The sequence below is a fragment of the Python bivittatus genome, unplaced genomic scaffold (assembly GCF_059951505.1).
Source record: "Python bivittatus isolate LINGU-HERP-01145 unplaced genomic scaffold, Pbiv_v1 ctg000340_np1212, whole genome shotgun sequence".
In the NCBI taxonomy this organism is placed as follows: Eukaryota; Metazoa; Chordata; class Lepidosauria; order Squamata; family Pythonidae; genus Python; species Python bivittatus.
In genome coordinates this window covers 3029012-3056753 of record NW_028277056.1, presented here as the reverse complement: position 1 = coordinate 3056753, position 27742 = coordinate 3029012, and the positions used below count along the sequence as shown (strand labels likewise).

The 27742-nt window shown below is 48.9% G+C and overlaps 1 protein-coding gene across 3 annotated transcripts; it reads right to left on the bottom strand.

Annotated features, from left to right (window-relative positions):
* Positions 1–28: 28 nt before the first annotated feature.
* Positions 29–25742, bottom strand: P4HA3 (prolyl 4-hydroxylase subunit alpha 3). Of its 3 annotated transcripts, XM_088140432.1 has the most exons (13): positions 25552–25742; positions 21679–21821; positions 19747–19967; positions 18536–18685; positions 17299–17350; positions 15388–15551; positions 13777–13944; positions 11955–12019; positions 8047–8206; positions 7734–7796; positions 5807–5875; positions 3439–3535; positions 29–2800 (listed from the first exon to the last, which is right to left on the bottom strand). In XM_088140432.1, the coding sequence occupies exons 1-13, from the start codon at positions 25725–25727 to the stop codon at positions 2730–2732; spliced, it is 1599 nt and encodes a 532-aa protein (XP_087996558.1). In that variant the 5' UTR covers positions 25728–25742; the 3' UTR covers positions 29–2729. The 3 variants fall into 3 exon arrangements, 2 of the variants coding, with proteins under 2 accessions (XP_087996558.1, XP_087996559.1); XR_015796060.1 differs by lacking the exons at positions 29–2800; positions 3439–3535 and adding an exon at positions 6072–6577 and having other exon boundaries at positions 5824–5963; XM_088140433.1 differs by lacking the exons at positions 29–2800; positions 3439–3535; positions 5807–5875 and adding an exon at positions 6044–6577.
* Positions 25743–27742: the final 2000 nt, after the last annotated feature.

Below are 27742 nucleotides of genomic sequence, written 5' to 3'. Positions count from 1 at the left end.
CCTCCCAACCTGGCCCTTGCAGATTTGGGGGGGGGGAACAGTTGCCACTCCTGTTTCATGTTCTGCTTTGGGGCTTCCTGGGAACACGGGTGCAAGGCCGCTGTTTTTGCCTGGCACTTTTCACGTGCCTTGGGTGGCAAGGCCTATTCTCCCCAGCCTGGTGCAAAAGCTGGTTGGGGGTGATGAGAGTTGTAGTCCGACTTACGTGCAAGGTCTCAGGCTAAGGGAGCAGGCAGACTTGGAACTGATCTAGTGAATTTTTTTTTTTAATCAGTAATGCTCCCTACCCCCAGGTTAGGTTTGATCAGTGTTTCTCAACCTTGGTGGCTTGAAGATGTGTGAACTTCAACTCCCAGAATTCCCCAGCCAGCAAAGCAAAGTTGAAGTTCACACATCTTCAAGCCACCAAGGTTGAGAAACACTGAGCTTGATACACACAAGAAGGCTAGAGAAAAGCACCCATTTCTAGCATTTCTTTTAAACTTGCTTTGTCATTCCTAGCTCATTCCCATTTTGACCAAGGCCATCTGATCATGATTCTGCTTTCTCCCTTTCTATCCATCCATCCATCCATCCATCCATCCATCCATCTCCCATCTCCGCTCTGAAGATTACAGCAATATATTTGAAAGTATGTTGGTGGTAAAACCTCCCAGAACGGGATCTTAGTCTTTGCATAGCTCCTTCCTTTTCCTTGTCTGTTAAAAACAGAATAATTAAACGTTCAAAGCAGCAAATAAGAATTCCAAGGTGGTTTGCCGACTCTGCATAATGTACGTATCTGTGCATGCATGCTGCAGGAGGCGTATTTCGGGGCACCAACAATATATTTCTCTGGCTTTGAAAAAGGAAAAGTTGATACCAATTGAATATGGAAAAAACACCACATCTGGGCACGGAACATACACTCTGCAATTAGGCTGTGCAGGGTCTGCTCAACAGATGTGTTGCAGGGAATCTGTTTTTCCAGCACTGATCTCCCCTCAGTCTGTCAGTCCCGAGCTGGCTTTGGCTGACACACACACACCCTCCCGCAAAACTAACCAGGCTCAGATCCAGTTAGTCCTGGGATGGGAGACCACCAGAAAACCCCAGGAGCGTAGGCTGGATTGGGAAGTAAAAAAGCAGACGTGTTCCGGATGAAAGCAGTCATAAATCCCATATCCGTGGAGCCATCAGCGGTCAAGATCGACTTGGAGGAGACTTGCCTGTTTTGACCCATTTTCAAAAATGAAATATTGTAGGGTTTCGCAACAATGAGAAACGAGAAGTAAGAATCTTCCACCAGCGCTGGATGCTTCCTTGCTGACGTTCATTTAGAAGCCAGGCTGCCAAATCCCACATTTCAAAGAAAAAAAAGGAGTCGGGCATCAGAAGTGGGCACGTTCACAACACCCTCACCAATCTGGGTACAGAATTAACCTGGTTTTCTGCATCGGCGCAATATACTGAGCCAAACAGCCAGGATTTACACACCACATTTCAGAGCAAAACATCCCACCCAACATTGGCATGTGGTGCCAAAATGCTGCCTTTAGGGTTTTCCCTGACTTGGGGAAGTGCCACCCAACCAAATTGGGAAGGGGCACGAGGCTCTCCAGCCTGCCCCAGTTAAAATCAGACCCTAAAGTGGAGGGGGAAGATTAAGTTGGTCTTTGAAACTAGTCTTCCCCAACCAAGTCTGCTCCAACTGGGTTGGACTACAACTCCCCAGAATTCCCAGCCAGTGTGGGCTTCTGGGAACTGTCAGCCCAGCACATTTGGAGGACAACTGGTTGCGGAACGCTCCTGTAAATAGATTACACTGCCACAATTACATCGGGAGTTTGTATTATTTTGGCTCAATCGGCAACCTATCCTAGATCCAGGCCCACAAACATTTTACAGGTAGTCCTCGCTTAATGACCACAATTGGGACCAGAATTTAGGTTGCTAAACAATGCGGTCAAGTGACCAGACCTGATTTTACTACCTTTTTTGTGGTGGTCGTTAAGCGAATCATGCAGTTCCCCATTGATTTTGCTTGCTGGAAGCTGGCTGGGAAGGTCGCAAATGGCGATCATGTGACCATAGGGGCACTGCAACAGTTGTAACAGCGAGGAACGGTCGTAAGTCACTTTTTAGCACTGTTGTAACTTCGGACAGTTGCTAAATGAACAGTCATTAAGCAAGGACTGCCTGTATTTCTTTTTCACCCCTGGGCTATACCTCCAGTCTGTTTGCCAACCAGCCCCTCTTGACCCTGTGAGCTTCTCCCCGCCCCACATCACCACCACCAAAAGCCTGCAAGATGCAACAGGCCACCTCCTGTTGTGTCCCAGATCGATGCTCTTCTCCTCCGTGGGCTGAATTCACCTTCTGCAAAAACACGATTCCCACTTCAGCAACTTGTGGGCATATCCCATAATATCCAAACAGCTCGCCAGCTCCTCCCATCACTCATTTCCAGGGAGCGATTGCAGCAAAGACGCTTCTGTTGACCGGGACACCCACCTGTGGTCTCCTCCCTTACAGCCCCAAGCTTCTCCCACCTGTCAGTCCTCGAGTTAAATAAATCACTGCGAAACTTGTGCCAAGAAACGTCTCAACTTTGCCTCTGTCCTCCAGCGGTCCCTGCAGTGCTGCTTGTGCGGGGGGCCAGATGTTCAGATTTCCCTTGCACTCCCCCCCAACCCTGCTGCAAGACGGCGGCCTCTTATTTCTGAAGCCCCGCAGAGCCCTTGGGGTTGCTATTCCTCCCGGTTGGTGCTGCACCGCCTGTGGAACTCCTGCCCGTATTCGTGGAACCACTTGTTGGCCACTGTTGAGAGATAAGGAAGATGAAGAAGGTGGAGGGGGGGCATGGACACATTGCACCCATTTGCAAAGTTTCCATCCAGTTAATTATCGTCACATAAATCAATATAAGGACTATTGAAACATGAACGACTCCCTATCACCTACTGCAGTGTGTTTCAGCCTTAGCGACTCTAAGATGTGTGGACTTCACCTCCCAGAATTCCCCAGCCAGCATGAGTTGAAGTCCACACATGCTGACTGGAGGATTCTGGGAGCTGACGTCCGCACGTGCTGGATGGGGAATTCTGGGAATATGCTCCGTGCAAACTAAGCTGGAAATCACCCACAACTATTTCTCCACCATCTTTTGAAATCAATATATCCTAAGAAATTGCACACGGACCCAGTCAAATAAACATTTCTGCCACGACGGACACACCTCTCTCCCTTTCACTCAGGCCAGTACTGAGGCCATGTACAAACTTTGCGGCATAAGTAAATTAAAACAAAATATTGGCAGGGCGTTATCAGGGGCCAGCCTCCTCGGCGCGGCATCGGATGGAGCCTGACCTCGTGGGCTTCTGAAGCACAGCTGGCAACGGGACCGGTTTCCCCACAGCTGCAGTGGGAAAGGTCCGTGGGGGCAACCCGCCTGCTTACCCCACTTGTCTCCGGCAAGGACCGGGCAGCCGGCGTGCAGCGTGGCTCCGTCCCCTTCCCCGTTCCTACGCAGGTTCCACCAGAAGAGCGCAGCGTTCTTGAGGAGAGACCAGAAAGCAAGATGCTAGGGGGGGGTCCACACGGAAGTGCCCCACAACCCAGGCTAGGCCATGCAAGGTGAGCAGGGGTTTCGAAAAAGTCAAGGTGGCCGCCGTGACCATGCCATCTTGACTTTTTTGACCCCAGCTGTAGACTCCCCCATGATGCCTGGAAGTATAGCCCTGCTTCCCCGGCATAACGATGCACATCTGCGCTGCTCCCAGATGGTGCCAGATGGTTGGCAAATCGATGCTTAATCTTTGCTTTTTTCTTGTAACCTACATATGCTTTGATCTAATCTCAGCTGGGAGCTCTGCCTGGGAGGGTGTGTGCGTATGGCTCTGGGTATGGTGATTCAAACCCTCGCGTGCCAGCATGGCAGCATCCATGGCTATATTCACCCAACACATGAGGTGGAAGCGGAGCATCGGTGGAAGACCTAATGGCCGAATTCACACAACGTGCCGCTTGGCTAACTTTGGGTACCTCAGGGTGTCGTGTGAACTCACGAGGTTAGTCTGTAAATCAGTGCATTGAGGGAACCCAGGAAATGGATTCACTGAATAGCTAGGTGAATAGCAGAATTGCCAAATAAGGTCACTATTACCCACCAAATGTACCCAGTTGCAATGGCACAAGGACAGCACCTCTCCCACCTGAGACACCTCAAGAAGTGTGGAATACAGCTCCCACAATCCCCCACCCGGCACCACCATTGCTAAGAATTCTGGGAGCTGAAGTCCACCCATCCAGAAGTCCCCTAGGTTGGAAAAGGTCAGGTTTCACCTTGTTCCAGCTTGCATAACGTCCTGGATGGCTCTTAGGATTTACACATTTGGACTTTCCCCAGAGCTGAACGCTCTCCACCCATCCTCAGTCAGCAGAAAACAAGAGATGACGTTGACGTCCCCCATTTTGTATCCTTCTCCTGGCTCAATTGCTGCTGTTCCCCATCATTTCAGTCTCCTGGTGTCTCTTTGGGAGAAGATAAGAGGTGGTGAACCAACAGAGGATGCTGCGGAGATGTGTCAGTCTATGGTAGCCAAGAATCAGGAGGCGTCTGGTTGCACCTCTTTGGAGGAACCAACGTTAAATGGCACCGGGCGGCACGTCCATACTTGCGGAGAGCGTGCAACCCAAGCCCACCCAACCTGAAGCGATCTTCAAGCAGAAAGAAACAACAGGACAATGATGCCAGCGTGGGAACCTGATCTTGCAGCAGACCCAGATGTCCACTTTGCCCCCACTTCCACGCCAACAGCACCATCACAGGCCCCAACAACTTCACACACAAGATTAGAGGCACCTTCACACGCTCCTCCTCTAAGGTGATATATGCCACCACCTGCCAGCCATTCCATGCAGGACAAACGGGACAAATGTTGTGCAAAGAAGTTAATGGACACGAGTCGAACATCAGGATTCAAAAGAAGGACCGAGTAAGACCAGAACAAATCTCCTTTTTTTACATGCACTGCATGGTTCCAATGGTTGGGGCTCCCATCTTGACTTTTTTGACTCCACACCCCCCCAGACAGACATCCTCTTGTTTTCAGTGGCCTGCTTCTCGAATGGATGCTCTATTGCTTTTAATTAATTAATTAATTCAATTTATAGGGCCGCCCTTCCCCAATACAGGACTCTTAGTGGCTAACTGAAAAACAAGATTAAAAACATCATTAAAAAAAAAAAAGCAATTTAAGACATAGCATTTCTACTAGCCTCAGAGAAACCACTGCTTCACACAACACACTGAACCAGGTCAGGTGAGGGTATCGCTTGGGATTAACAAATATTTTTGCAGGTTAGCGTGTTCCGTGAGCTAATCTGAGTGGTTTGCTTGTCTTTCAATGTATTATGTGATTTGAGAAAGCAGGTTAGTTTGATAACCAGGATGAATGGTTGTGAGAACGCAGCCACGGAACTGGAAGAGGCCCCTACTCACTGCAGAAATCCATATTAAATCTTTACTCAGAGATTACTTCCAGGGAAACTGGTTCCAGGGTCCAACTCTTCTTACTGTTAGGACATTGTTCCTAACTTTTCGTCAGAATGTGTCTTCCTGGATCTTAAACCCAGTATTCCTTGTCCTGCAGTTAGGAATGCTAGAATAACATCGTTTGCTCCCTAAGTAACGTCATTATCCAGTTTAACTTTTGCAAGTTGTTTTCTGCAGCTATTCTAGAGAGAAAGCGGAGGACCAAGTCAGATTTGACCACCGAGAAGAAAACCGGTTGGGAGAGGAAATGCAGACTGGAAGAGGGCTCACCTCAATAACTGGCACGCTCAGATTTGCGTAAATGAATGCGGTGGATCCTCCAGCTTCTACTGAACTCAGCTGAGCAAAAAGAGGCAGGAGAAAGGATGAATCTTGCCTTAGTGGCCCCTGTTACAGGGGGCTGCATCTTAATACAGTGTTCCTCAACCTTGTCAGCTTGGAGATGTGTGGACTTCAACTCCCAGAATTCTGGGAGTTGAAGTCCACACATCTCCAAGCTGACAAGGTCGAGGAACACTGTGTTAATACAATCAACACTAACTATAGGAGGCAGTTCATTTATACCAGGGGTCCCCAAACTCTTCAGCTCATCAACCCCTTCATGAACGTTCAGATTGTTTCTCGATCCCTAAACATTTATTACAGTAAATGCAAATAATTTAATAAACACTATTTTAAATAGTAACCCCAACAACAATGGATTTTCCCATTGACCCTTGGGGGTCGATATTGATCACTCTGGAGAACTCTGATTTATGTAGACCTCTGGTGGACACCACCATGACATCACGCATATCCTGACGTTGTTGTGCTAATGGTGTCACTACCATTGGCACCACCAGCACAACGATGCCTTGGGCCCGTCTACATTCATTTAACGATTTGTAGCAGGCTGGCGAGAAGATCAGATTTCTACCAACGGCGTCAGATAGGCGGTTCTTCGCAGATACGCTGCAATTTTGCAAAATAAGGACGTTCTCCTCTTTGTCCTAAGGGCCGGAATTGCGTTCCATGTTCCATGTACGCGTGAATCCACCACCTCTGAATGTAAATATAAAATGGGTCGGGTGTATGGCTATATACATTTGATATATACATAAATAAAATAAATAAATTTGAAATCTGGAGAACATCTTGTAGGCACCATCATGAAATGGCTACTGAGGTGAGCGTGGCCAGGTCACAAAACACCTGTTTACTGGAATGGACAGTGGGGAAGATGTTGTTTCCTACACACCTTAAGTTTGTCCTTCGTTCCTGGGTGGGAAACAGCCCCCAAAATGAGGAACTGAGCTACACACCAATCACTTTATCTTCCAAGGATGCCAATGGAGCCCACGCCATCTGGGCCAAGAGGCATTCTTAGCAAGCAGGGACGCTGGAAGCCAGCTTTCCTGATATTATTATTGTTATCATGATCATCATCATCTTTTGTTGATATTCTTCTTAGTTTTTAATGTGCTGTTAGCTGCCCAAAGTCACATCTGCAGGACAGGCAGCCATATAAGTAGATTTATTATGATGGTTCGCACAGTCAGCCAGATGTTTAGGCTGGATGTGGCATTTTTATCCACCTGTCGAGTCCTTCCCAAGGACCTGGGAGAGGCAGATGTCATTTGAGGGGGTTAAAGGCATCGTCGCAGGTGGAAGCTGTTCCAAGTCAAGCTGCCTTTTGAAATGGACTGAAGGTGATTTTGCCAATATCAGTCAATTGCAAAAGGCAGCTTTTTTGCAATTGACTGATATTATTATTATTATTATTATTATTATTATTATTATTATTATTATTAAGCCTAGATTAGATGGCAGCCCACGTTGGGGGCCTGAACTGTGTGCAATAAGGGTCTGGATTTGGCCAGCAGGGGAAAGAAACATGGATCGTGAAAATAGTAAAAATAAAACGAGGCATTTAGTTACTCCTTTAAACACAGCCATTTAAGACAACGCCTTAATACAAAAAAATCCTATTCCACAGAAGAAACATCTGCATCCTTACAGCACAATCCTACATCTCAGAATTGCATCCCACTATATTTGGGGAGGGGGGCATTTTCTCCCCGGTAAGTGATCGCGGGCAGGCCCCTCTGCCTGGAACTCGAACGCAGAGCCTTCAGCAGCCCCTTGCGAACCTAACCCAAACCCAATTCTGCCTCGGATGCCCGAGAAAGAAGGAAACAGGAAAAGGCTGAAAACTCACATAGATCATCAACGTGGCTATTCGATTTCCGGATTTCATCCGATACAGGGGGCTTTTTCTCGACTGCATCAGAAGAAGAGAAGCGGTGATGCTGCAGGATCTGTGATTCGGGGCACCCGAGTTTATCACGTGTGTATTGTTTATGCATCCTTTCTGATATCTTTCTGTTTTTTTACAACATGGTGACGTTCCTTTTTGTCCTCTCCCTTGGGGCAGATCTTGGGTTATAAATTAAGCCTGAACCTGGCCTTCTTTGCATTTGAAGACGGAAAGCTGTTTTCACCTGCAATAGGTCTGCAACAGGGTTACTCACAGTAGCGTGGTCAAAGTGGGGCTCGTAGTGGCCTCCTAATCCGTAGTTGACCACCTGGAGATATTCTGCATAAGGGTGCTGGATATTCAAGCCTGTTAAGGCTGCAGCCCGTCGACCCAACACCCCGATCACGGGATCCACATTGTCTTTCAGCCAAGCACTGAAATAAATGCAGGAATATGTTCAGTCCAACACTTATCCCTAAACTAGGTTCCATCAGAGAGATTTACTTAATCCATAACTCTAAGGCAGCATTTCTCAAGCTTGTAACTTTAAGATGTGTGGACTCCAACTCCCAGAATTCCCCAGCCAGCCATGCTGGCTGGGGAATTCTGGGAGTTGGAGTCCACACATCTTAAAGTTGACAAGTCTGAGGCACACTGCTCTAAGGCATACTGTGTGTTGTATTGCAAGGGCACCCGGGACCTTGTTATGCAACAAGGACCGGAAAATTGGTTGTTAAGCAGGTTGGTCCTTAAGTGAGTCACCACATGACCGGACCCGAGTTTATGACCATTTTTACAACACTTGTTAAGTGAATCACTGTGGTCGTTAACTGAATCACATAGTTAAGTGAATCACGTGGTTGTTAAGCAAATCTAGCTTCCCCAATGGACATTCTTTGCTGGAATACGCTTAACGACCATGTGATTCACTTAATGACCATTGTAAAAAAGGTCACAAATCGCTATCATGCGACCATGAGGTGGGTGCAATGGTTTGCAATGATCATAAGTGTGAGTACAGGTCATAAAGCACTTTTTCCAAGGCCATCGTAACTTCAAACCATCGTTAAACAAACAGTCATTAAGTGAGAACTACCTGTAATTGATTATGTGCCATCAAGTCAGTGTTCACTCTAAGACAGACAGACATTCTCCAGGATGATCTGTCTCCCACCTGGTTCTTCATGTCTTGCAATGGTGCATCCATTGCTGTGTAATCAAGTCCCACCACTTCGCTGTTGGTCTTCCCCTTTAATGTTTTAGTTTTATATGTTTGGTTGTTTGATGCTTTAGACATATGTTTGGCCTATGACTATAAATTTGATTGGATGTGGATGGGAGACCACCACGAAATCTATATATTAGAACACCTTGGATGAAGGCAATGGCAAACCACTTTTACATTGCTGCCAGGAGAACTACACTGACCTAGTTCTCCAACAGTCCCTTTTGACATGCTGTTCAGGAGATTAAGCAACAAAAGACAATGCTCAGGAAAAGAGATGCCAGATTTTTTAAAAAATGGATGGAGAACATTCAGCAGTAACTTCTTTCAAAAGAAGGCAGAAGAACCAAGGGAGGAGGAGGAACAAAGGGAGAAGGAGAAGGAGAAGGAGAAGGAGAAGGAGAAGGAGAAGGAGAAGGAGAAGGAGAAGGAGAAGGAGAAGGAGAAGGAGAAGGAGAAGGAGAAGGAGAAAGAAGTCACCAGGATGCAGAAGAAGAAGCTTTTCAGAAAAACATCTGAAAGTATCCAATAACAGATTTCCCCCATAATAGTCCATTCCCAAACAAATTGTTAATCAGTATTAAATACTTCGACTGGACCAATTCCAACCTGAGATCTGGCATTCCAAGCTAGATCCGTTGTCTACGGAGGAACGGAGGTGAGACAAGAGTTAACAGCTCTTTTCTTTCCCCTTCCACCATAGCTGGAGAAGCAAATGCGGTTTTTCCTATGTGCATTACAAAATTCAGCAGTGAGATCATTTTGAAAAATATTTTGGGGGACTGCTGTGCAACTATAGCAACTTTATATATCTTCCTCTCTCTTTCTGTGGACTGGAATTCCAGACCCGAGTTGGCCCATCTGAAGTCATTTCCCTTCAGCCGAGACTGACTTTCATGGGAGGGGAGATGATTAATAGTGGTTAAAAATCCTGCCCTCCGGAGAAAGATTTATAGAGAAGAAAAGCCAGCCATGCTTTACAAAGTAGACGTGGAAGGCAAATCAGAGATTATGAACTTTTCACCTCCCAAGAAATTGCTTGCTCAAAGGCACATCAAAGAAAGTTATGTCCCAGGGAGTCCTGATGGACAAATCCAACAGTCCCTTTTTACATGCTGTCTGCGTTTCTGGGGATTAAACACCAAAGGGAAGATGCTGGAAGAAAAATGCCAGATATTTAAGTAATGGGTGGAGAACACTCAGGAGTAGCTATGTTGGGCTCTTTCCAAAGACGGCAGGAGAACTGGAGGAGGAGAAGGAGAGGAGGAGGAGGAGGAGAGGAAGAGGAGGAGGTGGAGGAGGAAAAAGAAGAAGCTTCTGAGCTTCTGAATCGTTTTCAGAATTGTGGCCTGCTAAGGAGAGGACAACAGAGCCATTTCCTCATGAGTGATTTATGACATCTTGGAGCCATCTTTGTTACTCTTACACTTCCACAGTGATGGTATGATGGTGCCATGAATCCCCTAGTAAGGAAACAGATCCAAACGTTCAAGGAAGGTTTTTATGTCACTTGAGCCCCATTAGGTGAGGGGTCTCTTGCTCTATGCTGGCCAGTTCAGGGTTGAGACCTTCGATGTTGGAAATGCCCATCCTTTCTGTAGGTCCCAGCTCATTCCGGACTACATAACAGGGGAGAAGAGGCCAATCAGGTCTCTCTTGGATCCTAAAAGGAGGTCCTGACTCCAACGTAGCCTTTCATAGATCAATGGGACATGACACGCTCGCTTCAGTCAGAGGCTAGGGAGACATTTCTTGGAGACACTCAACGTTGCATCCCTGCCCTGGGCTGTAGGTCAAATTTAGGGGTGTTCTGCAAGGCATGGTTAAAGGACCATGGCTGATCTAGAAAGGCTACGCAAAGCTTAGTACGCTGATGGGAGACCACTAGGAGATCACAGAAACAACTTGGAAAAGAAAACCACCCTGTAAGTAGACTGGGTGGACTGGCCAACTGTGGAACTCTGGGAGTTGAAGTCCATATATCTTAACCAAGGTTGAGAAATACTGCTCTAAGAGTTGAGTTTGGTTGGATTTTATAGACGCTGCTGAGTTGGAGGGTCAACGGGCAGAGCCAGGTGTGTTTGTATAAGACGCTGAAAAGGTGAGTTAGTTAAAGACCTACTGGCTGTGCTGGCCCAACAGGCCAGGGCTGGGTGGTATTAATCTTGATTTGTTGTTTTAGGGTTTATTGTTCAATCCTTTGTGCCGTCCTGTAAGGTGGGTTAATTCAGTAACCAGGTTATGGGTGTTGTGTGAATGCAGCCTGACAAATCAAAGGCTTCTTGGTGGAGTCAGGAAACAGACCAGAGGCAGATGCTACGAAGACCAGCATCTTTGCCAAAGATGCCCAATCTAGGTGGTCGGTTTCATTCAAGGGAGGTTACCCCTACATGTGAACCGTTCACTCTGGGGCAGATAGGTGAATTCCCTGCTTTCAAACATGCCTGCTCTTTGGAGTAGCAGCATTCTGTAGTTCAGGGTTTCTCAACCTTGGCCACTTTAAGATGCGTGGACTTCAATTCCCAGAATTCCTCAGCCAGCATGCTGGCTGGGGAATTCTGGGAGTTGAAGTCCACGCATCTTAAAGTGGCCAAGGTTGAGAAACACTGATATAAGGTAAAGGTAAGGATTCCCTTGAGCTGAGCTCATCTGATGCCTTCTTGCACATCAAACAGACTTTTTCTTCTGTGCTGGTCTAAGGATATAAATTGCATGAAGCAAATTGAATTTCTGCTTGCATCGGTGAGTTCCAGGCATGCGTGCTCTGCCCACTCAGCTTTGAATCCTTTCTTAAAGCAGAGTTGAAAAGTTTTTAAAAGCTTTCACTTTTCCCAATCAATCCACGTCAGGACCAGCGCTGGTCTCTCTGAGCCAAAAGCCACTTTACAAAGCCAGGAGTGTTTGATCTTATTCCTGGTGCGATAAGATCTATCATGATCCTGCAGCAAAGAACTTACCTCTTACTTATCCTATAGTCGGCCTGCTCCTGTTTTTCTCCCGAAGCCACCACGGATCTCTGCAACTGGAGGAAAACAGAGAAAGAGGGGTGGGAGGGAGAGAGGGAGGGAGGGAGGGAGGAAAAGGAAGGAGAAATGGAAACAGGAAGGAGAGATGGAAATGGAAGGAAGGAAGGAAGGAAGGAAGGAAGGAAGGAAGGAAGGAAGGAAGGAAGGAAGGAGAAATGGAAACAGGAAGGAGAGATGGAAATGGGAGGGAGGGAGGGAGGGAGGGAGGAAGGAAGGAAGGAAGGAAGGAAGGAAGGAAGGAAGGAAGGAAGGAAGGAAGGAAAAGGAAGGAGAAATGGAAACAGGAAGGAGAGATGGAAATGGAAGGAAGGAAGGAAGGAAGGAAGGAAGGAAGGAAGGAAGGAAGGAAGGAAAAGGAAGGAGAAATGGAAACAGGAAGGAGAGATGGAAATGGGAGGGAGGGAGGGAGGAAGGAAAAGGAAGGAGAAATGGAAACAGGAAGGAGAGATAGAAATGGATGGGAGGGAGGGAGGGAGGGAAGGAAGGAAGGAAGGACGGAAGGAAGGAAGGAAGGAAGGAAGGAAGGAAGGAAGGAAGGAAGGAAGGAAGGAAGGAAAAGGAAGGAGAAATGGAAACAGGAAGGAGAAATGGAAATGGGAGGGAGGGAGGGAGGAAAAGGAAGGAGAAATGGAAACAGGAAGCAGAGATGGAAATGGGAGGAAAGAAGGAAAGAAGGAAAGAAGGAAGGAAAAGGAAGGAGAAATGGAAACAGGAAGGAGAGATGGGGAAGGCAGGCAGGCAGGCAGGCAGGCAGGCAAATTTGGAACCTAGGAGATGGCTATATCTCAACCCAGAAAAAAGGTAGAGTAGGTGCCAACTAGTGCCAGCCAGAAAAGGAAAATTTGTGGATATGTTGAAGTTTTGAACTTGAGTGTTGAGGTCTGCCCTGAGCTAAAATGCAAAGAATCACATTGGCTAAATTCAGTGCATTCTCTCTGCAAATCCATAACTGACTTGGTGACACTGCTCTCATCTAGCTAACCAAGGTTTGGCCTGGTTTGTGCCTGGATAGGACGCCACAAGGAAAACCTAGAGTTATAGGTGGGACTGGGATGTCCAACCTCTCCCCCCCCGATAATAAAAACCAGCAGCAGCAAAGCACTTGTGAATTTCTGCTGGGAAATCGGTGTGGGGCTCTCCATGAAGCCACCAGGAATCAAACTTGAAATAATCTTTATGCCAATTTCATGGAGAATATCAGCCAATTAACTTAAAATAATTCTAACTGTTCCTGGCACAAGAAATGAGGGCCCTCTAGAAGAACTGGCATTCGGTGGCTCACCTGAATTAGAACAAGAGGAAACACACCATATTTCCCCCTTTGTGGGACACTCTGCAATTCAGCCGTCCTCTATTGCAACGTTTCTCAACCGTAAGGTGGACGGTCATCCATGGGGGCAGGTGTGTGTCCAGAAAGTCAACCTGGCAACAGGGGCGGGGCTTCAACTGCACCACCCCTTGAAACCTGGCGCCTCCCCATGGATCTCCTGGGAAGGCCCCCAATACATGCGCTGGCTGTGGGTGCTGCTGACCCAGCCCATTCAGCCCGGCAGCGCCAGCCATTTCTCAGTGGGCATGACGGCAAGAGCAGAGGGCCACTGAGGGCTGCATAAATCCCTGGACTGATGTGTTTAGTCCCTGCCTCTCTCGGGCCCAACCCACCTGCTGACCTCAAGCTGGACTCCCTTGTCAGCAGGAGAATTGCGGAAGAGGACAAGCGCCGCCGTGGCACCAGCCCGCCGCCTCCACTTACCCCTGGAGCCGCGAGCGCCTTGATTTTCTCCGCCTCCGAGGGGCTGACGAAGTCATGGTACAGGGCCAGCTCAGGGTGGTCGTGCAAGGCTTCCTTTTTCAGGGGCTGCAGGATCAGCAAAGGGCTCCGGTTGGTCTCGTAGGAGCAGGAGAGGCGATCAGGGGCTGGCTGAAAGGAGGACAGGGCAACGTTTTGCAAAGCCACAACCCAAGGGCGCTGGGCTGGGCCCAAATACTTCGGCAGAGGGCTACCAGCAAGGGGGGAAAAATACGACGGCTTGAGAAAGGGGCAGAGTGGGCCGAAGGGGTTGGGCTAGGTGATCTCTAAGACTTCCATCTCTTCTGCCATTCATCTTGCGGAGAACCAAGCTTCCCTTGATGAATTTTTTTTCCTTAGGAGCAGTAAACCTCTGATCGGTAGCCGTGGTGGCTTCTCTCAAAGAGGGACTTTGGTGGGGAGGGGGATTCCAGGGGGATCCTCAGGGGGTTGGGGTCAAAAGAGTCAAGCTAGTGGCTGTGACTACATGAACAAAGCCCCGCCTGTTTTTTACGACATGTAAAAAACAGGCAGGGCTTCATGCGTGCGGTTGCAGCCGCCAGCTTGACTTTTATAAACCCCCTGGATTATTTATTTAGAGACTGTCCTTGGGCCACAGGTAACATTTGGGGTCTCTGAGAGCTACACCACTCATGCAGCTTGGTTTGGGGAGAGGGGGTTTGCTCTTTGCCTTCTACTGCTAAAAATCCCCTCCCAGCTGCTCAGAGACTATTTCACAGTTAATTTTCCTTTGCAAGCCAATAGGAGCTGTTGGGAGATTCATGAGGACTAGAGACAGTGCTAGAAATGAATTGGGATTCAACAGAATCTAACTCTAAGGAAGTCAGAGTGGTGAAAGTCTTGGATTGGGGAGACCCACGTTCAAGTCCCACTCTCTGCCAAGGAAGGTTTGGATTTAGCGCAGCCTACCTTACAGGATTGTGCCCCTTTAGCGCAGCCTACCTTACAGGATTGTGATTGTAGGGATAAAGTGAAAGGAGATTCCCATGGTGTTCCCGGGAAAAGGCACGTTATAGATCTGGTACGTAGAGACATCCATAAGTAAGTAAAATAAACACAGTAGGTCTCACTACGCTCAGAGGTGCTTACGCCCAGGAACACATCATTTTGTGGTCCTGCGGTAAATGCTTCTTCCAACAGAAAAGGATCTCTGTAGCTCAGGGTTGAACCGTGGAATCCTTGGTGCTCTCTGAGCTTGGTGGTCGGCTTGCAGAATTTAATAAGCCACATGTACACACCATTCAAAAGAGACAATGAAAAAGCTAAGAAGGAAACAAAAACGTCCCCTCCAGCGGCCAACAGTCAGATAAGCAGGGATCAGCGCCAGACAAACCATCAGGTGGAAAACATTATTCTAATCAAGGAACCACCAAGAAGGAAACCACACCCCACCCACACTGTGTATAAAGATGCAGAAAACCCCACACTCCCCTCCCACTGATGATGTTCCCTAGTTGGGTCATGAAACGTCTGCAAGCAACCACCCAGCTCAGAGAGCACCAAGGACCATCCGAAAACCATCTCCCATAGGTAAGGCCCCCATGTCTCACCCACCTGAGACCCCAGCCTCTGGCACAGCTTCTCATAAGCATCTCGAGTCTCCAGGTGGGTCACATTGGGTCTCTGCAAAGTCACCCTTTCTTTGCCTTCCTCCTGATTCGTCCTCAGAAGCTTCTCATACTTCAGGACATTCCTCGCCATCCGCTCATTGCCTGGATCTGGTGAAGAGAAGAATCTGTCCCAACCATCCTCCAAACCCGGACAGAAGATTTTTCTTTCTTTTTCTCCTTGTCCTTTGCCTTTAATAGTGCTCTGGCACATTGAAATTGACGAAGCCCCCGCTTTTCCCCAGGACCCATAGCCAGGACATCTTGAGCTGCGCATCAAGGTGTTATTGACAGCACAGGAACAGAGCAGGTAAAATGAAAGTTGGTAACCTTCATCCAAACCCAAAGAATAATAATGAAGTGTGACTAATAACAGGCGTTATCATATTTGAGGTGCAAAAATCGAGGGGAGCACTAGTTGGCAGCAAATATTTAAGAGGTTCACTTGTCCCTTCGCTGCCATCTGGTGGTCCTCTCAACTGTTGCAGCCCAGATATTGTACAGCAATTCGTATATTACATTATAGGGCTGGGGGTTTCAGAATTTTCAGGCTTTGGAACTTCTTAATTTAAAAAAATGGGAACATTAATCAAGAGGCAAAAATCTACCCCCAGAAAACTGGCAAGAAGGCGAAACTTATGCTTGTTGTAATTTATTTCTGCAAATTGATAGTCATTTGATTTTCATGAAAAGGGCTACTCCAATTTCTGTCCCAGAAAGTTCCTCCACTTCTTGTAAGTAGAAAAAGTAAAGAGTTTATTGTAAATGCAGAAGCAATATTTCCAATGTAGAAACATTAAAATGATGAATTTCCCAATTACTAGGGAGGTTAAGGTTTTAGCCAAACAAACCAATGTTCAGTGAATGGGGTGGTTGTTTTTTCTTGAGAAAAACACCAAGGGGGACTGCAGCGTGTGGTCAAAAAAGTCAGAATGGTGGATGCCACGATGTGATCGAACTTGCACAAATAAAAAACCGGCACAGCTTCAATCACGCCGCTGTGACTGCCCTCTTCACTTTTTTGACCATCTCCTACAGACGCTCCTGAAAACTGCTACAGATGCTCCAGTTGCGTCGGAGTGGATTTGTTCTTCTTGCCCTTAATCTCTCGCAGGACCCCATCAAGTTCTGCAGAACACAGTTTGAAAAACCCTGGTGCACGGCTGCATGTTTGTAGTCCTTTTTCTTGAGCAAAGGGATGAATTGCCAGCTGGCTAGAAAAATGTTTTTGCTCTTCCTGACCCTCTGACTGCAGTTTGACTCAGCGTCTGAAACTAACGATGGTGCAGGACACCACTTACCAACTGGGAAAAAAAAATTAAGGAGCGCTTTAAATGCCTCCTTCCAAGCTTTTTCTGATGGTATATTAATCCCATACAGACCATTCTAAGTTAAGCAATTTGAGATTATTTAATTCTACATTAGTCGTGAGTAAGCTATTTTTGGGAAACTGCACTGCTTCCTGATTAGCAAATTTAGAACAAAAGTGTGATGCTGAATATGTTCTTCTCATTCTTAATTCCCTAAAGTTTAGGATTCAGGTGCAAATAACCATATTTTACCCAAAAGGAAGGCTATACTGTATTTTTTCCTAGCTAATTCACTTTTAAAACTCTGTCCTATTTGCTGAGAATACAGGAATGGAAGGAGCTGAGTTTCTTCTCTCTAATCTTTAAGGTATTTCGGAATTTTGGAATCTAAATTCAGGGTCACCTCCTTTTCGGGTAAATACAGTATTTCTTTGGCAGCTAAGATGTGATGGAATGTATGAGGAACACTAACACAGAAAGTGTGGCGTTCGTAACATTCTGCAGACAGACCAGATGAATCTGGGTATTTCTTTTCGAGAAGCACATACCGTAGTGAAGAAATTCCTGGGACAGCCTTAAGGCGTGAGAAATGTTTCCTGCCTTGCAAAAATAAGATTTTGGAAGGTAGGGGGATGGGGAAGAGAGAAAAGAAGTAGAGTTAACATTTCATAGAAATGAAGACAACCTGAGATTAAATGTCAAAGCAACCCCCCAAATGCAAATTCAGATTTAATGGACACTCCTTCTCCCCAACAGTCCATTAAATGGAGGTTTTGCAGCCAGGTCCTTGCCCACTGCCTGGATGGAGGAGAACCGGGTGCAACTTGACCCTAGCAAGACTGGGTGGCTTTGGGTTTGAGGCCTCCTGGATCTGGGGATGCTTCATTTTTAACTCTAGACATGGTAGTGCTCCCCCAGACAGTCAGTGTGCAATTTGGGGGTCTTCCTGGACTCTTGGCTCCTGCTTGAAGAGCAGGTAGGAGTGATACCTAGGGCGTTTTTTGCACAAATCCATGTCCTGTACCAGTTGCACCTTTTCCTGGAGCCAGAGGCTCATCCCTTGATGAGATTGCTATAAGGCGCTCTACAAGGGACTGCCCTGGAAAAACGCTCAGAAGCTTCGACTGGTCCAGAATGGAGCCATGCACCGTTTTGGGTACACCAAGGTTTCCCTGGGTTACACCGCTGCATTGACTTCCAATATGCTTTTGGGTGCCATTTAAGGTACTGGTTATCATCTTGAACGTCTGCATGGCATGGGGCCACATTACCTGAGGGACTGGGAATTCTGGGAGTTGAAGTCCACCCATCTTAAAGTTGCAATCCCTGAGGGACTGCCAAGGGTCTCTACCTGTCCCACCAGACCCAACAGGGCGGGTGTGCTCCAGTTCCCCCCTAACGAACCAAGTCATCTTGAGGGACCATCGAGTTGTGCCTTCTCTGTTGAGGTGCCTGTCCTTTGGAACGGCCTCCCCACTAAGATCCAGAAGAACAAGCTCCTCCCAAGATCTCCCCGACCTCCTGGCCTCCAGAGGTCTATGAAGACCTGGCTGTTTCCCCAGGCACTGGGCCAGGATGTTACCCGGTCCCAATATAGCTGTGGTTTGTGTGGCTGAATTTGTTACACACCACCACACGGAAGGAAGGAAGGAAGGAAGGAAGGAAGGAAGGAAGGAAGGAAGGAAGGAAGGAAGGAAGGAAGGAAGGAAGGAAGGAAGGAAGGACCCACCCTCTGGAATAACCAAAACCCACTGGAGATGCTGGAAGTTGCACTTCTTGGCTTACCATGAAATAGGAAAATGCTAAATGATCCAGGGCATCTTCAAGGCTTCCCTCATCTTCCGTGTTCCAGTTCCCGTAGGAGATCCGGAAGAGGCTGACAGCTTCTTCCATCCACAAGATGGAGTGGTAGTAATCTCCCATATCGTAAGCAACCTGTAAGAAACTGGAGCACATAAGATTGCAGGCAAAACCCACATGGGTTGTTGCAACAGGAGAATAGAGTGGTCACTCCTGGACTTATGTCACTGCTACCCCAAACAATTGGGTTATCTTGGAATAAAATTGGTCCTCCTTCACGGTTGGACATCCTAGAGCCCTGCACGGCCTGGGGCCAGATTACCTGCAGGACCATCTTTCTCTGAGCTTCTCCCATGAGTTCTCATGGGGCAGGTGCATCCAGGCCTCCTTGAATAAACAATGCCATTTTGGAGGACCCACACAGGCCCAGACAGCCTCTGCAAAATCCTTGGGTTGGGCCTCAGAAGTTCTCCAGAAATTGACACCAGACTGTAATTGTTAAGGATATGGGAGGAGGCAATTATAATTAATTAATTAGTCTAATTAATTACAGCAAGATGGATGGTCTCAATAACAGTGGTAATGGGTGTACTGTTGGAAGACCTGAAGGACCAGGCTGGGGACAGATCATCCTGGAGAAGGTCTACCTATGTAGTTGCTAAGAGTCAACATCAGTCAATCAATCAATCAAATTCACTATAATTAAAAGTAGATTAAATCAAATTTAGGTGTTTTCCCCCAAGGGTATCCATAGAGGGAGGTAACAAAAAATCAAGATGATGACTCTTGGTTGTGGCCCCATCTTGACTTTTTTTGGATTTGGAGTTCAGGACACTCTTTTGCTGAGATTATAGGTGTTTATAGAATTTGTGAGATCCTGTATACCACGTCATCTCACAACTCCTGGCCATAGGTTTACTGACCATGTGGCACATGACATCACCATGGCAGGTATGTAACGCTACTGATTGGTTCCTGGGCACCCCAAAGGGATGAGCTTTGATCGTGTTGCAGCTGTTGCCATCTTGCCTTTTTTGACCTCACCCCCAGACCCTACAACCCACAAGCAACTTAGCAAAACTAGACCCTCAAGCCAACCAGCCAACAGCTAGATCACACCCTTTGGGGCCAGGGGAACTCTCTGGGGTCCTTGCCTGAGGAATCGTCTGTTGGCTATCTTGGCTTCAGCCACTCACCTTACCAATGTGGAAGCAGTCATCAGCAGACAAGGAAAAGTCCTGCCTGGGATGGTAGATGTCAGGATGGCCACTGCTTGTCCTCCGGAATCTTCCTTTGGCCAAGTCTTTGACGCTCAGAGCGTAGACATCCTGAAGTCGCATTAGTGCTCGTGCTGCTCCTTCAAGGTCCTCAAAGAGTGGTAGATTCTCCTCTAATCGATGATAGTTTATCTTCAGGGCTGAAAAGTCAATTGGGTTGGGACAACAGCATCAGTGATCTTTGCTAGAAAGCTGATGGAACCCCTTCTTTTTCAAGACTCATAAGCCACTTCTCTAACTGGTCAGAAACCAGGTAGTTTTTCCCAGTCTCGGCAACTTCCAAAGTATAGAGACTTCAACTCCCAGAATTCTCAGCAATGGTCATGAGCAGTTAGGGAATTCTGGGAGTTGACGCCTAAACTTCTGGAGGGCACCCAATTGGAGGATAATACATCACTCTTCCACTGTGGTTTATTCAACTCATGATTAAAATAAGCCATATGTTAGCGCAAGGTGTGAATTCAGTGCATGAAATATATCACCTGAGCACTGTGAAGAGGGAAGAGAGAATGGCCTTGAAGGACAGAAGGAAGAGCCAAAGGCTCCTGAACCTGGGTCAAGAAAGTAACTTGAGAAAGTGCCTCAAACAAGCCTAGTTCACAGGAAGATAAACTGAGGGAGGGGGAAGCACATTCAGACTTGCCAGATTCGATTACTATAACTTTACAATAAAAGTAGTCCTGACCTATGTGGCCTTGGCTTCCTAACCTGCTCTGCCTCGTAGGGCTGACCCGTTGGGGTTACTCACACTTCTTTTTGGGGTCAAAGTTTGTCTCTGGGACCAAGGGCAAGGAAAAGGGATGGTGGGCTTATTCTGAATGGCTAGGACCTGTGAAGTCATGAACGCCCTTTGCCACTCCCAAAAAAGGTTCTTCAACTATTTTAAAGCTAATAGGCTTTTGCAAAAAAAAAACAGGAAAGAAAATGTGCTTCACTTAATAATTATATATGCATCCTTTTTTAAAAAAATACAGCGGGTAAATTGCCACGGAGCTACAGGAGAAGGAGCACGTAGGAGGGAAATGGGACTCCTGATTTTGTGGAACTTTAGACTCAGCCTCCTTCCAGTGGGATATTCCTACAAAATTAACCCTCCTGAAACAAAGCCAGTGTTGAAGTGCATTGGAAAAAAACCATCTGGCATCTTTCTGTAATTGCCATGTATATTTTTTCCTCCAGCTCTACATTCTTTCCTGTTGCTAAACTTGCAAGGATGTCCCTGTGTGTGTGTATATATCTATAAAAGAGCTCCCTTTACTATCTTGACGCAGATATGCCTAACTACACTCTGATGCACCTAAAAAAAGGCGCATGATTCTGAGTGCCGTGTTGATCTTTTTGACCCCCGATCCCTCTGTAGGACTTACCCCTGAGCTCAGAAGGTCTGATGGGAGGCAAAGGAGTAGGGAGACCCCCCACCCACCCTCCGAAACCCAGTCAAACTGAATAATGAGGGGTCAGGCCTAAAAAAGGAAGATTTTTCCTTACGCTGTGCAGAACTGAACTTTGCTCCTGAAAGATGGGGTGAGAATGGGCACTGTCTTAGATCAGTGTTTCTCAACCTTGGCCACTTTAAGATGGGTGGACTTCAACTCCCAGAATTCCCCAGCCAGCCTTGCTGGCTGGGGAATTCTGGGAGTTGAAGTCCACCCATCTTAAAGTGGCCAAGGTTGAGAAACACTGTTTTAGAGAGTGTTAAAAAGGATTAAGCAAATTCTTCTTTAAGCATTTGGAGGGTAATGCTGACTGTCTCCTTTCCACCATGGGGGCTCCCAGCTGCTCTTTCGGACCACCCACCACTTAAATTAACATTCTCTCTCCTGCAATGAAACCGTTGCAAGGAAGCTGCACCTTGAATGTTCTCGCCGCCTTCCATGCTGTAAACGACGTTCCTCCAGTCCGACTGCAATCTCTTGATCAGGGCATACGCCAACAAGGGATTAGCCATGGTGCCACTCGCCCCTTGATGTAAGGCCTGGATCTTCTGGTGGAATCTGGAAGGGGCAAATAACGTCTGGGAAAGGAAGGCCCGGGGCACTCCCCCTTGGCAGAGTTTACAAGAGAGTCAGGAAGATGTCCCTGGCAGAGGGGGCGAAAGCAATTTTAAGTCCAGAACGTCCAGATAACATTTGGAAGTGGCTGAGAAAGACACCTCCCTAATTCACAGGAGTATAAGAAGGGGTGAGCGCCAAAGAATTGATGCCTTTGAACTGTGGTGCTGGAGAAGACTCTTGAGAGTCCCCTGGACTGCTAGGAGGTCAAACCAGTCAATCTTAAAGGAAATCAACCCTGACTGCTCATTGGAAGGATCGATAATGAAGCTCAAGCTCAGATACTTTGGTCACCTAATGCGAAGAGAGGAGTCTTTGGAGAAGACTCTGATGCTGGGAAAGATGGAAGGCAAAAGGAGAAGAGGACGGCAGAGGATGAGATGGTTAGAGAGCATCACTGAAGCAATGAGCACGAAACTGAGCAAACTCAGGGAGGCAGGGAAGGACAGGAAGGCCTGGCGCAATATGGTTCATGGGGTCATGAAGAGTCGGACACGACTTAACGACTGAACAACATAAGAAGGGGAGGAGATCCAGCACCATCCGCCTTGCAAGGTTCTGCTGTTGCAGCCCATCTCAATAAAAGTCGGTTTAGACTTCTTGCGGAGGTGATTTCCTGGTCTGGTCGACCTGGTGGGGCTGGCCCATCCTTTGCCAACCTTTGATCGTCTTGCTTTATGCAGGAGTCAAAGGCTGCAGAGGTGCCAACGGCGTGACATAGTGCTTGAAAGTACAGGATGCCAGTTGTGGAGTTGGTATGATGGTGTCAACATACCCGGGTTGACCTCTGACCCTTTGTCAGAAGCCTCGCAAGCAATTAACCAGCCTGCTCGTTTGCTTGCTTCGTTTCTGCCGTTACAAGAAAGGGGGGGGGCTAGAAGGTGAGCCATTAGGCGCAGAGGGACTGTTGTCTGTTTCTCAGGAATGCCCAAGGCCGTACCAGCGTGAGACCAGGAGAGACCCAGGGGCACGTGCAAGAAGGCATGAGATAGGAGGGGGCAGGTGAAATGGGAGAGGGGGTAAAGTCGAGTTTGGCACACGCGGGCTTTTAGTTTCAGCAGTGCTCTAGAACTAAATGAACTTTTCTTTGAACCTACATTGGTTTCAAGGGGAGTTGCTTTTGTTGGGAGCAGAGCACGGCAGTTTCTTACATATTGCAAGCCCATGCTTGGACCCCCAGGCATTCAAGCCCCCCATATCCCAGGAAAACTCACCGGGTGCCCTTCAGCCTGTCATTCTCTTCTTCTTCTCTCCCTCCCTCCCTCCCTCTCTATCAGCCCAGCCTACTCTACAGGGTTGTTGTGGGAGTAAAAGGAGACCCCCATGTATTTATCTGGGGGGGGTGAGGGCTAGAAAATCAGCTGGCATGTTTCTTTTTTTTAATTGTCACTTGGCTGAGTGACTCTGGGCCAGTTGCTCAGCCCAGCCCACCTCACAGGACTGTTGTTGTGGGGAAAACAGGAGGCAGGAGCATTAGGTACGCTGCCTTGAACTGTACAAAATAAAGAGAGGTTGTTGCTGTTATTATGACGGCTCTTCCAACCTCCCTTTTCGTTGCAGAAAAAAAAAATTGGGTGCCAAGTTTGGCCGTGTTGATTGGGGGGGCAAAGAGGGATGTGGGGTTACAACTGTGCCCTGTGTGCTAAATAGCTAGAGAAAAGTCAGCCTGACTTCCCATTAGACCTAGCTAGAATATGTGATGCTGTGGATGATGGGAGTTGAAGTCCATCATCAGGAGAGTTACATGTCACTTGTCCTTGGTATAGAGCAGTGTTTTTCAACCTTGGGAACTTTAAGATGGGTGGACTTCAACTCCCAGAATTCCCCAGCCAGCATGGCTGGCTGGGGAATTCTGGGAGTTGAAGTCCACCCATCTTAAAGTTCCCAAGGTTGAAAAACACTGCTCTAGAGTTTAAGGACTAGGCCCTTGAATTGTGCAACGGACACGTGACTAGTGCAATCAAACCTATACAGTGCACCCCGAGAAACACCTTCGGCAGTGGCCATTTCTGGACACTCTCCAAGGGTCGCCCTACCAACGGAGCAGTGCAGTAGTCTAAACAGAACATGACCCAGCCTGTGTCCCCTACCGTCTGATCAGCTTTCTCCAGGAAAGCGTGGAAACAGGCCGGTCTCCTCCAGACCCCTCAGGGAAAATATTTCCTTGGAATGCAAAAGCAGATGGCTAGAAAACGCTGGGCGTAAAAGCAATCAGGGAAACGCCAGGACGCATTTGCCGCCTGCATCAGCCCAGAGGAAGGCATTTCACCCGTGCGGGAGACGGGAGGGGCCTTTCCTGCAAAACTCACCTAAAAGCTGGTTGTCCTCGATCAGCAGCAAGAGAAGCGGAGCAGAAGGGGACTTTCGTTGCATGCAGAGTGCTACAAAATCTCTCTGCAACTTAGAACATCTCGCCACGCTTTAATAGCACCACAACTACTTCAAGGGTCAACCAGTTCTGGGCTGATTGCAAAAAGCAAAGTGGTCGGACCTGGGATGGGAGCCTACAGGAAACCCCAAAGCCATGGACCAGATGGGGAACATGGAATAAACAGCTTGGAAGACTATAATATTGAATCTATATTTAAAATCAGTCTCATTCGCACCCGGATCCCAATTATGTCTTTTGTTCTGGTTGTTTTGGAATTCCAGGCCCCATACGAGAAGACCAAGTTGTCTCTTCCGGTTAGGAAGAAGTTAAATATGATGGGAGGGGTCACTGATCCATCATACTAGGCTTCTGTAATAACTGGATTTTGGTTCAACAAACAGTAAAACACGGCTTTCCATTTCTGCACTACTGAAGTCTCAGATTTTCCAGGTCGAAAGGCGTCTGGTGCCGCCTCCTCCCCGCCGCTTTCCCGGGCCCAGAGCTGTGATTTGCGATAATCACCGGGAGCCGAGAGAGCCCTTTTCACCGCTTGGAACTGGGGCATTTGGCCGGCAGAAGAGAACTTGGCAGAAGAAATCAAAGCAAGATGAAATTACTTTAGGGGGGCACCTAACTGAAGGCAAGCGGCATCCTTGTTTTGGAATCTAACATTTAACGCAAGGTAGACAAAAGACGCTTTGACCCCGTCTGGGCCTGAGAGCTAAGCAGGGTCCGACCTAGTTAGTGTTTGGATGGGGGACCACCAGGAGATCCCAGGGCTGCAGGCTAGAGAGGGAAGGTGCAGAAACATTCCGGAAGAAGGCGAAGGCAGCCTACTACATATATCACCCCCGAAAAAGGCGATGGGCATGTCTGCGACCTTGATCCGACAGAATCACTGGGAAAAAAGATGTGGAAGTAAAGGGTGCCGCTGTGCCTGTGCAGCTGGCCATGTGCTTGCTCACTTGAGTTGCGCCTTTTCCTCTGCAGCTAGTGTGCAACCCACTTGGTTAGTGGTGAAAGCCTTGTTATTCTTGCACGGAAGGAAGGAGGGAAGGAGGGAAGGACAGCAGCCAGGCAGGCAGGCAAAAGGGAAGTGAGAGAGGGAAGGAAGGAGGGAGGGAAAAAGGGAAGGAAGGAAGGAAGGAAGGAAGGAAGGAAGGACAGAGTAGGCAGGCAGGCAGGCAGGTGAAAGGGGAGGGAGGGAGGGAAGGAAAGTGGGAGAGCGCAAGAGAGTGGAGGGGAGGGGAGGGGAGGGGAGGGGAGGGGGGTCCCTCCCGCTGCCCCCCCCCAGCGCGTTACCTGTTGAGGTCGCGGAGCCGCTTCCCCTCGTCCTCCAGGTAGGTGCGCAGGTGGCGCAGTAGCGCCCGCTCGGTGCCGAGCGCGCGGCGGATGCTGAGCATGGAGGTGAAGGTCTCGGCGGGTGCCCCGCGCCCCCCGAGCGCCAGCAGCGCCGCCGCCGCCGCCAGCCACAGCATCGCGCCTTCTGCAGCCCGAGCCGCCGCCGCCGCCGCCGCCGCCCCCTCGCCGGGCCAGCCCCGCCCGCCCGCCCGCCCCCCTCGCCTCGCGCCCGGCCGGGAAGGCGAGGGCGAAGGCGCGGCAGGCGCGGCCGCGCGGGGGGGGCGGGGCCCGATGGCAGCCTCTGGGCGCCCCCAGCCCCCCCGGTTCAAGTTCATCCGAGGGACGCGCGGGGGGGTCTGCCTGCCTTCCGATCAGGAGGGCCGCTCCTGCCCCCCAGGGGCGAATGCAGCGCCGGGGCAAAGCTAGCAAGCGGCCAGCAGGACGACCGAGAGGATGAGCTCAGCCCCGGGGTTTGGAAAAGCCCACTCCCCGTGGCCTCCGGTCCCTGGTTGCCACGTCCACGGATCTCACGTTCTCCCAAGGCACAGAGCGGCCCCTGCCCTGCCCTGCCCACCCTCCGTGGTTGGGAAGAGCCTCCCCCACCGCTCAGCGCAGCCTTGAGGGGAGATGGGAGAACCGGACCGGCCAACGCCCCGGTGCGAGGTGGGCCTTTGGACCCATCCCCCCTGCCCCAGGTACGGGACCCTCAGCTCAGCAACCGAGCTCCCCCGGCCCTGACTCAGCCTTCCACGGGGACCGTCTCCTCCTCCAGCCTCCGCTTGGGCTGCAGCTGGGCCCTGGCCCTCCAGGCCCACCCCCCAAATATCCCAAGCCCTCAGAGACGCAAAATGTCAGTGGTTGCCCGCGTGTGGCACCCCCTCCCCCGTGAGAGGGGTGGCTCCTGGCTCACAAGGTTGGCTCACAAGTGTTGCACCAGGGAGCCCCGAGCAGGCTGCACCGGTTGCGCCACCTCTGCCCCCCACCGTCCGGCCCCCGTTGCAAGGGACCGCTCGACCAGCTTCGTCGGCCTGCAGAATCTGAGGCCGGCTGGGCAAAGATTAAGCGAGAAACTGAGTTTGCACCACAGGCCGGGCTAGGCCTAAATGAGATGGAGGGGACTGTAGCTCAGGCCCTCGGCGTCCACACAATCACTTCACCAGCAGCTGCCTTCGTGCAACAGACGAGGTTTAGGAAATGTTTAACTTTGGGTGGCTGGTGATGCGATGCGAGCCTAGCCCTTTGGGTCAAGTATTCGGTGAACCTAGAAAACGAAGTCAACATTTTCAACATGCAGGTTAAGCGTGTTGTGTGAATTCTGCCACCGCATTCTAGAAAACTCAACGGTTGTATTAGAGCCGTGGGAATCACATTAATCATACCAAGGGAGATATGTTTGGGTGTGTGAGACAGCAGTGTGCGCTTCATTGACCCAGGTTAGTGTGTTGTGTGAACCCAGCCGCTGCCTAGGACCTCATCCAACAGCATTTAGGGTCCTCGGGACCCCAACACAACCTACCAGGGATGAGAAAGTTTGCAGGCAGGCCCCTCCCCAAATTCCATCGTGACTTGCAGTATGGCTTTGTTGGGGCGTTGCTGGAGATTAAAATGGCTTGCCTTCTGCCAGCAGAGGAGGCCCCTTGGGGTGCGAGCCAGCAGGGTGGTGGCCGCCAAGCAACGCCTGGCTTCTCCAGCTGGGGAGGGAAGAAGGCTCTGCTCCAAGCGCTCAGACAACGGAGAACTTGCAGAAAAGACAACCCGCCCGCATTTCCAAGTTGGAAGGCAAGCAGCTTTCCAGGCTTCGAGGCTCACGCCCCACCGATTCCTGGCACTAACATTAACCCCCAGAGATGCACTCAGCTCTGCCAGCTGGATACCGCTTCTGTTTAAACTTTGTTCCTGGTATTTGCATCCAAGAAGGCAGAGACCGCTGGCGTGATAGCGGGGTAATGTTATGAATTAATTTCCGGGCCGGGGGGGAATCACACTTTTGCAGATGGTTATCCTAGTTCAGTGTTGTCCAAACTTGGCCACTTTAAGATGAGTGGACTTCAACTCCCAGAATTCCCCAGCCAGCATGGCTGGCTGGAGAATTCTGGGAGTTGAAGTCCACTCATCTTCAAGTGGCCAAGTTTGGACAACACTGTCCTAGTCT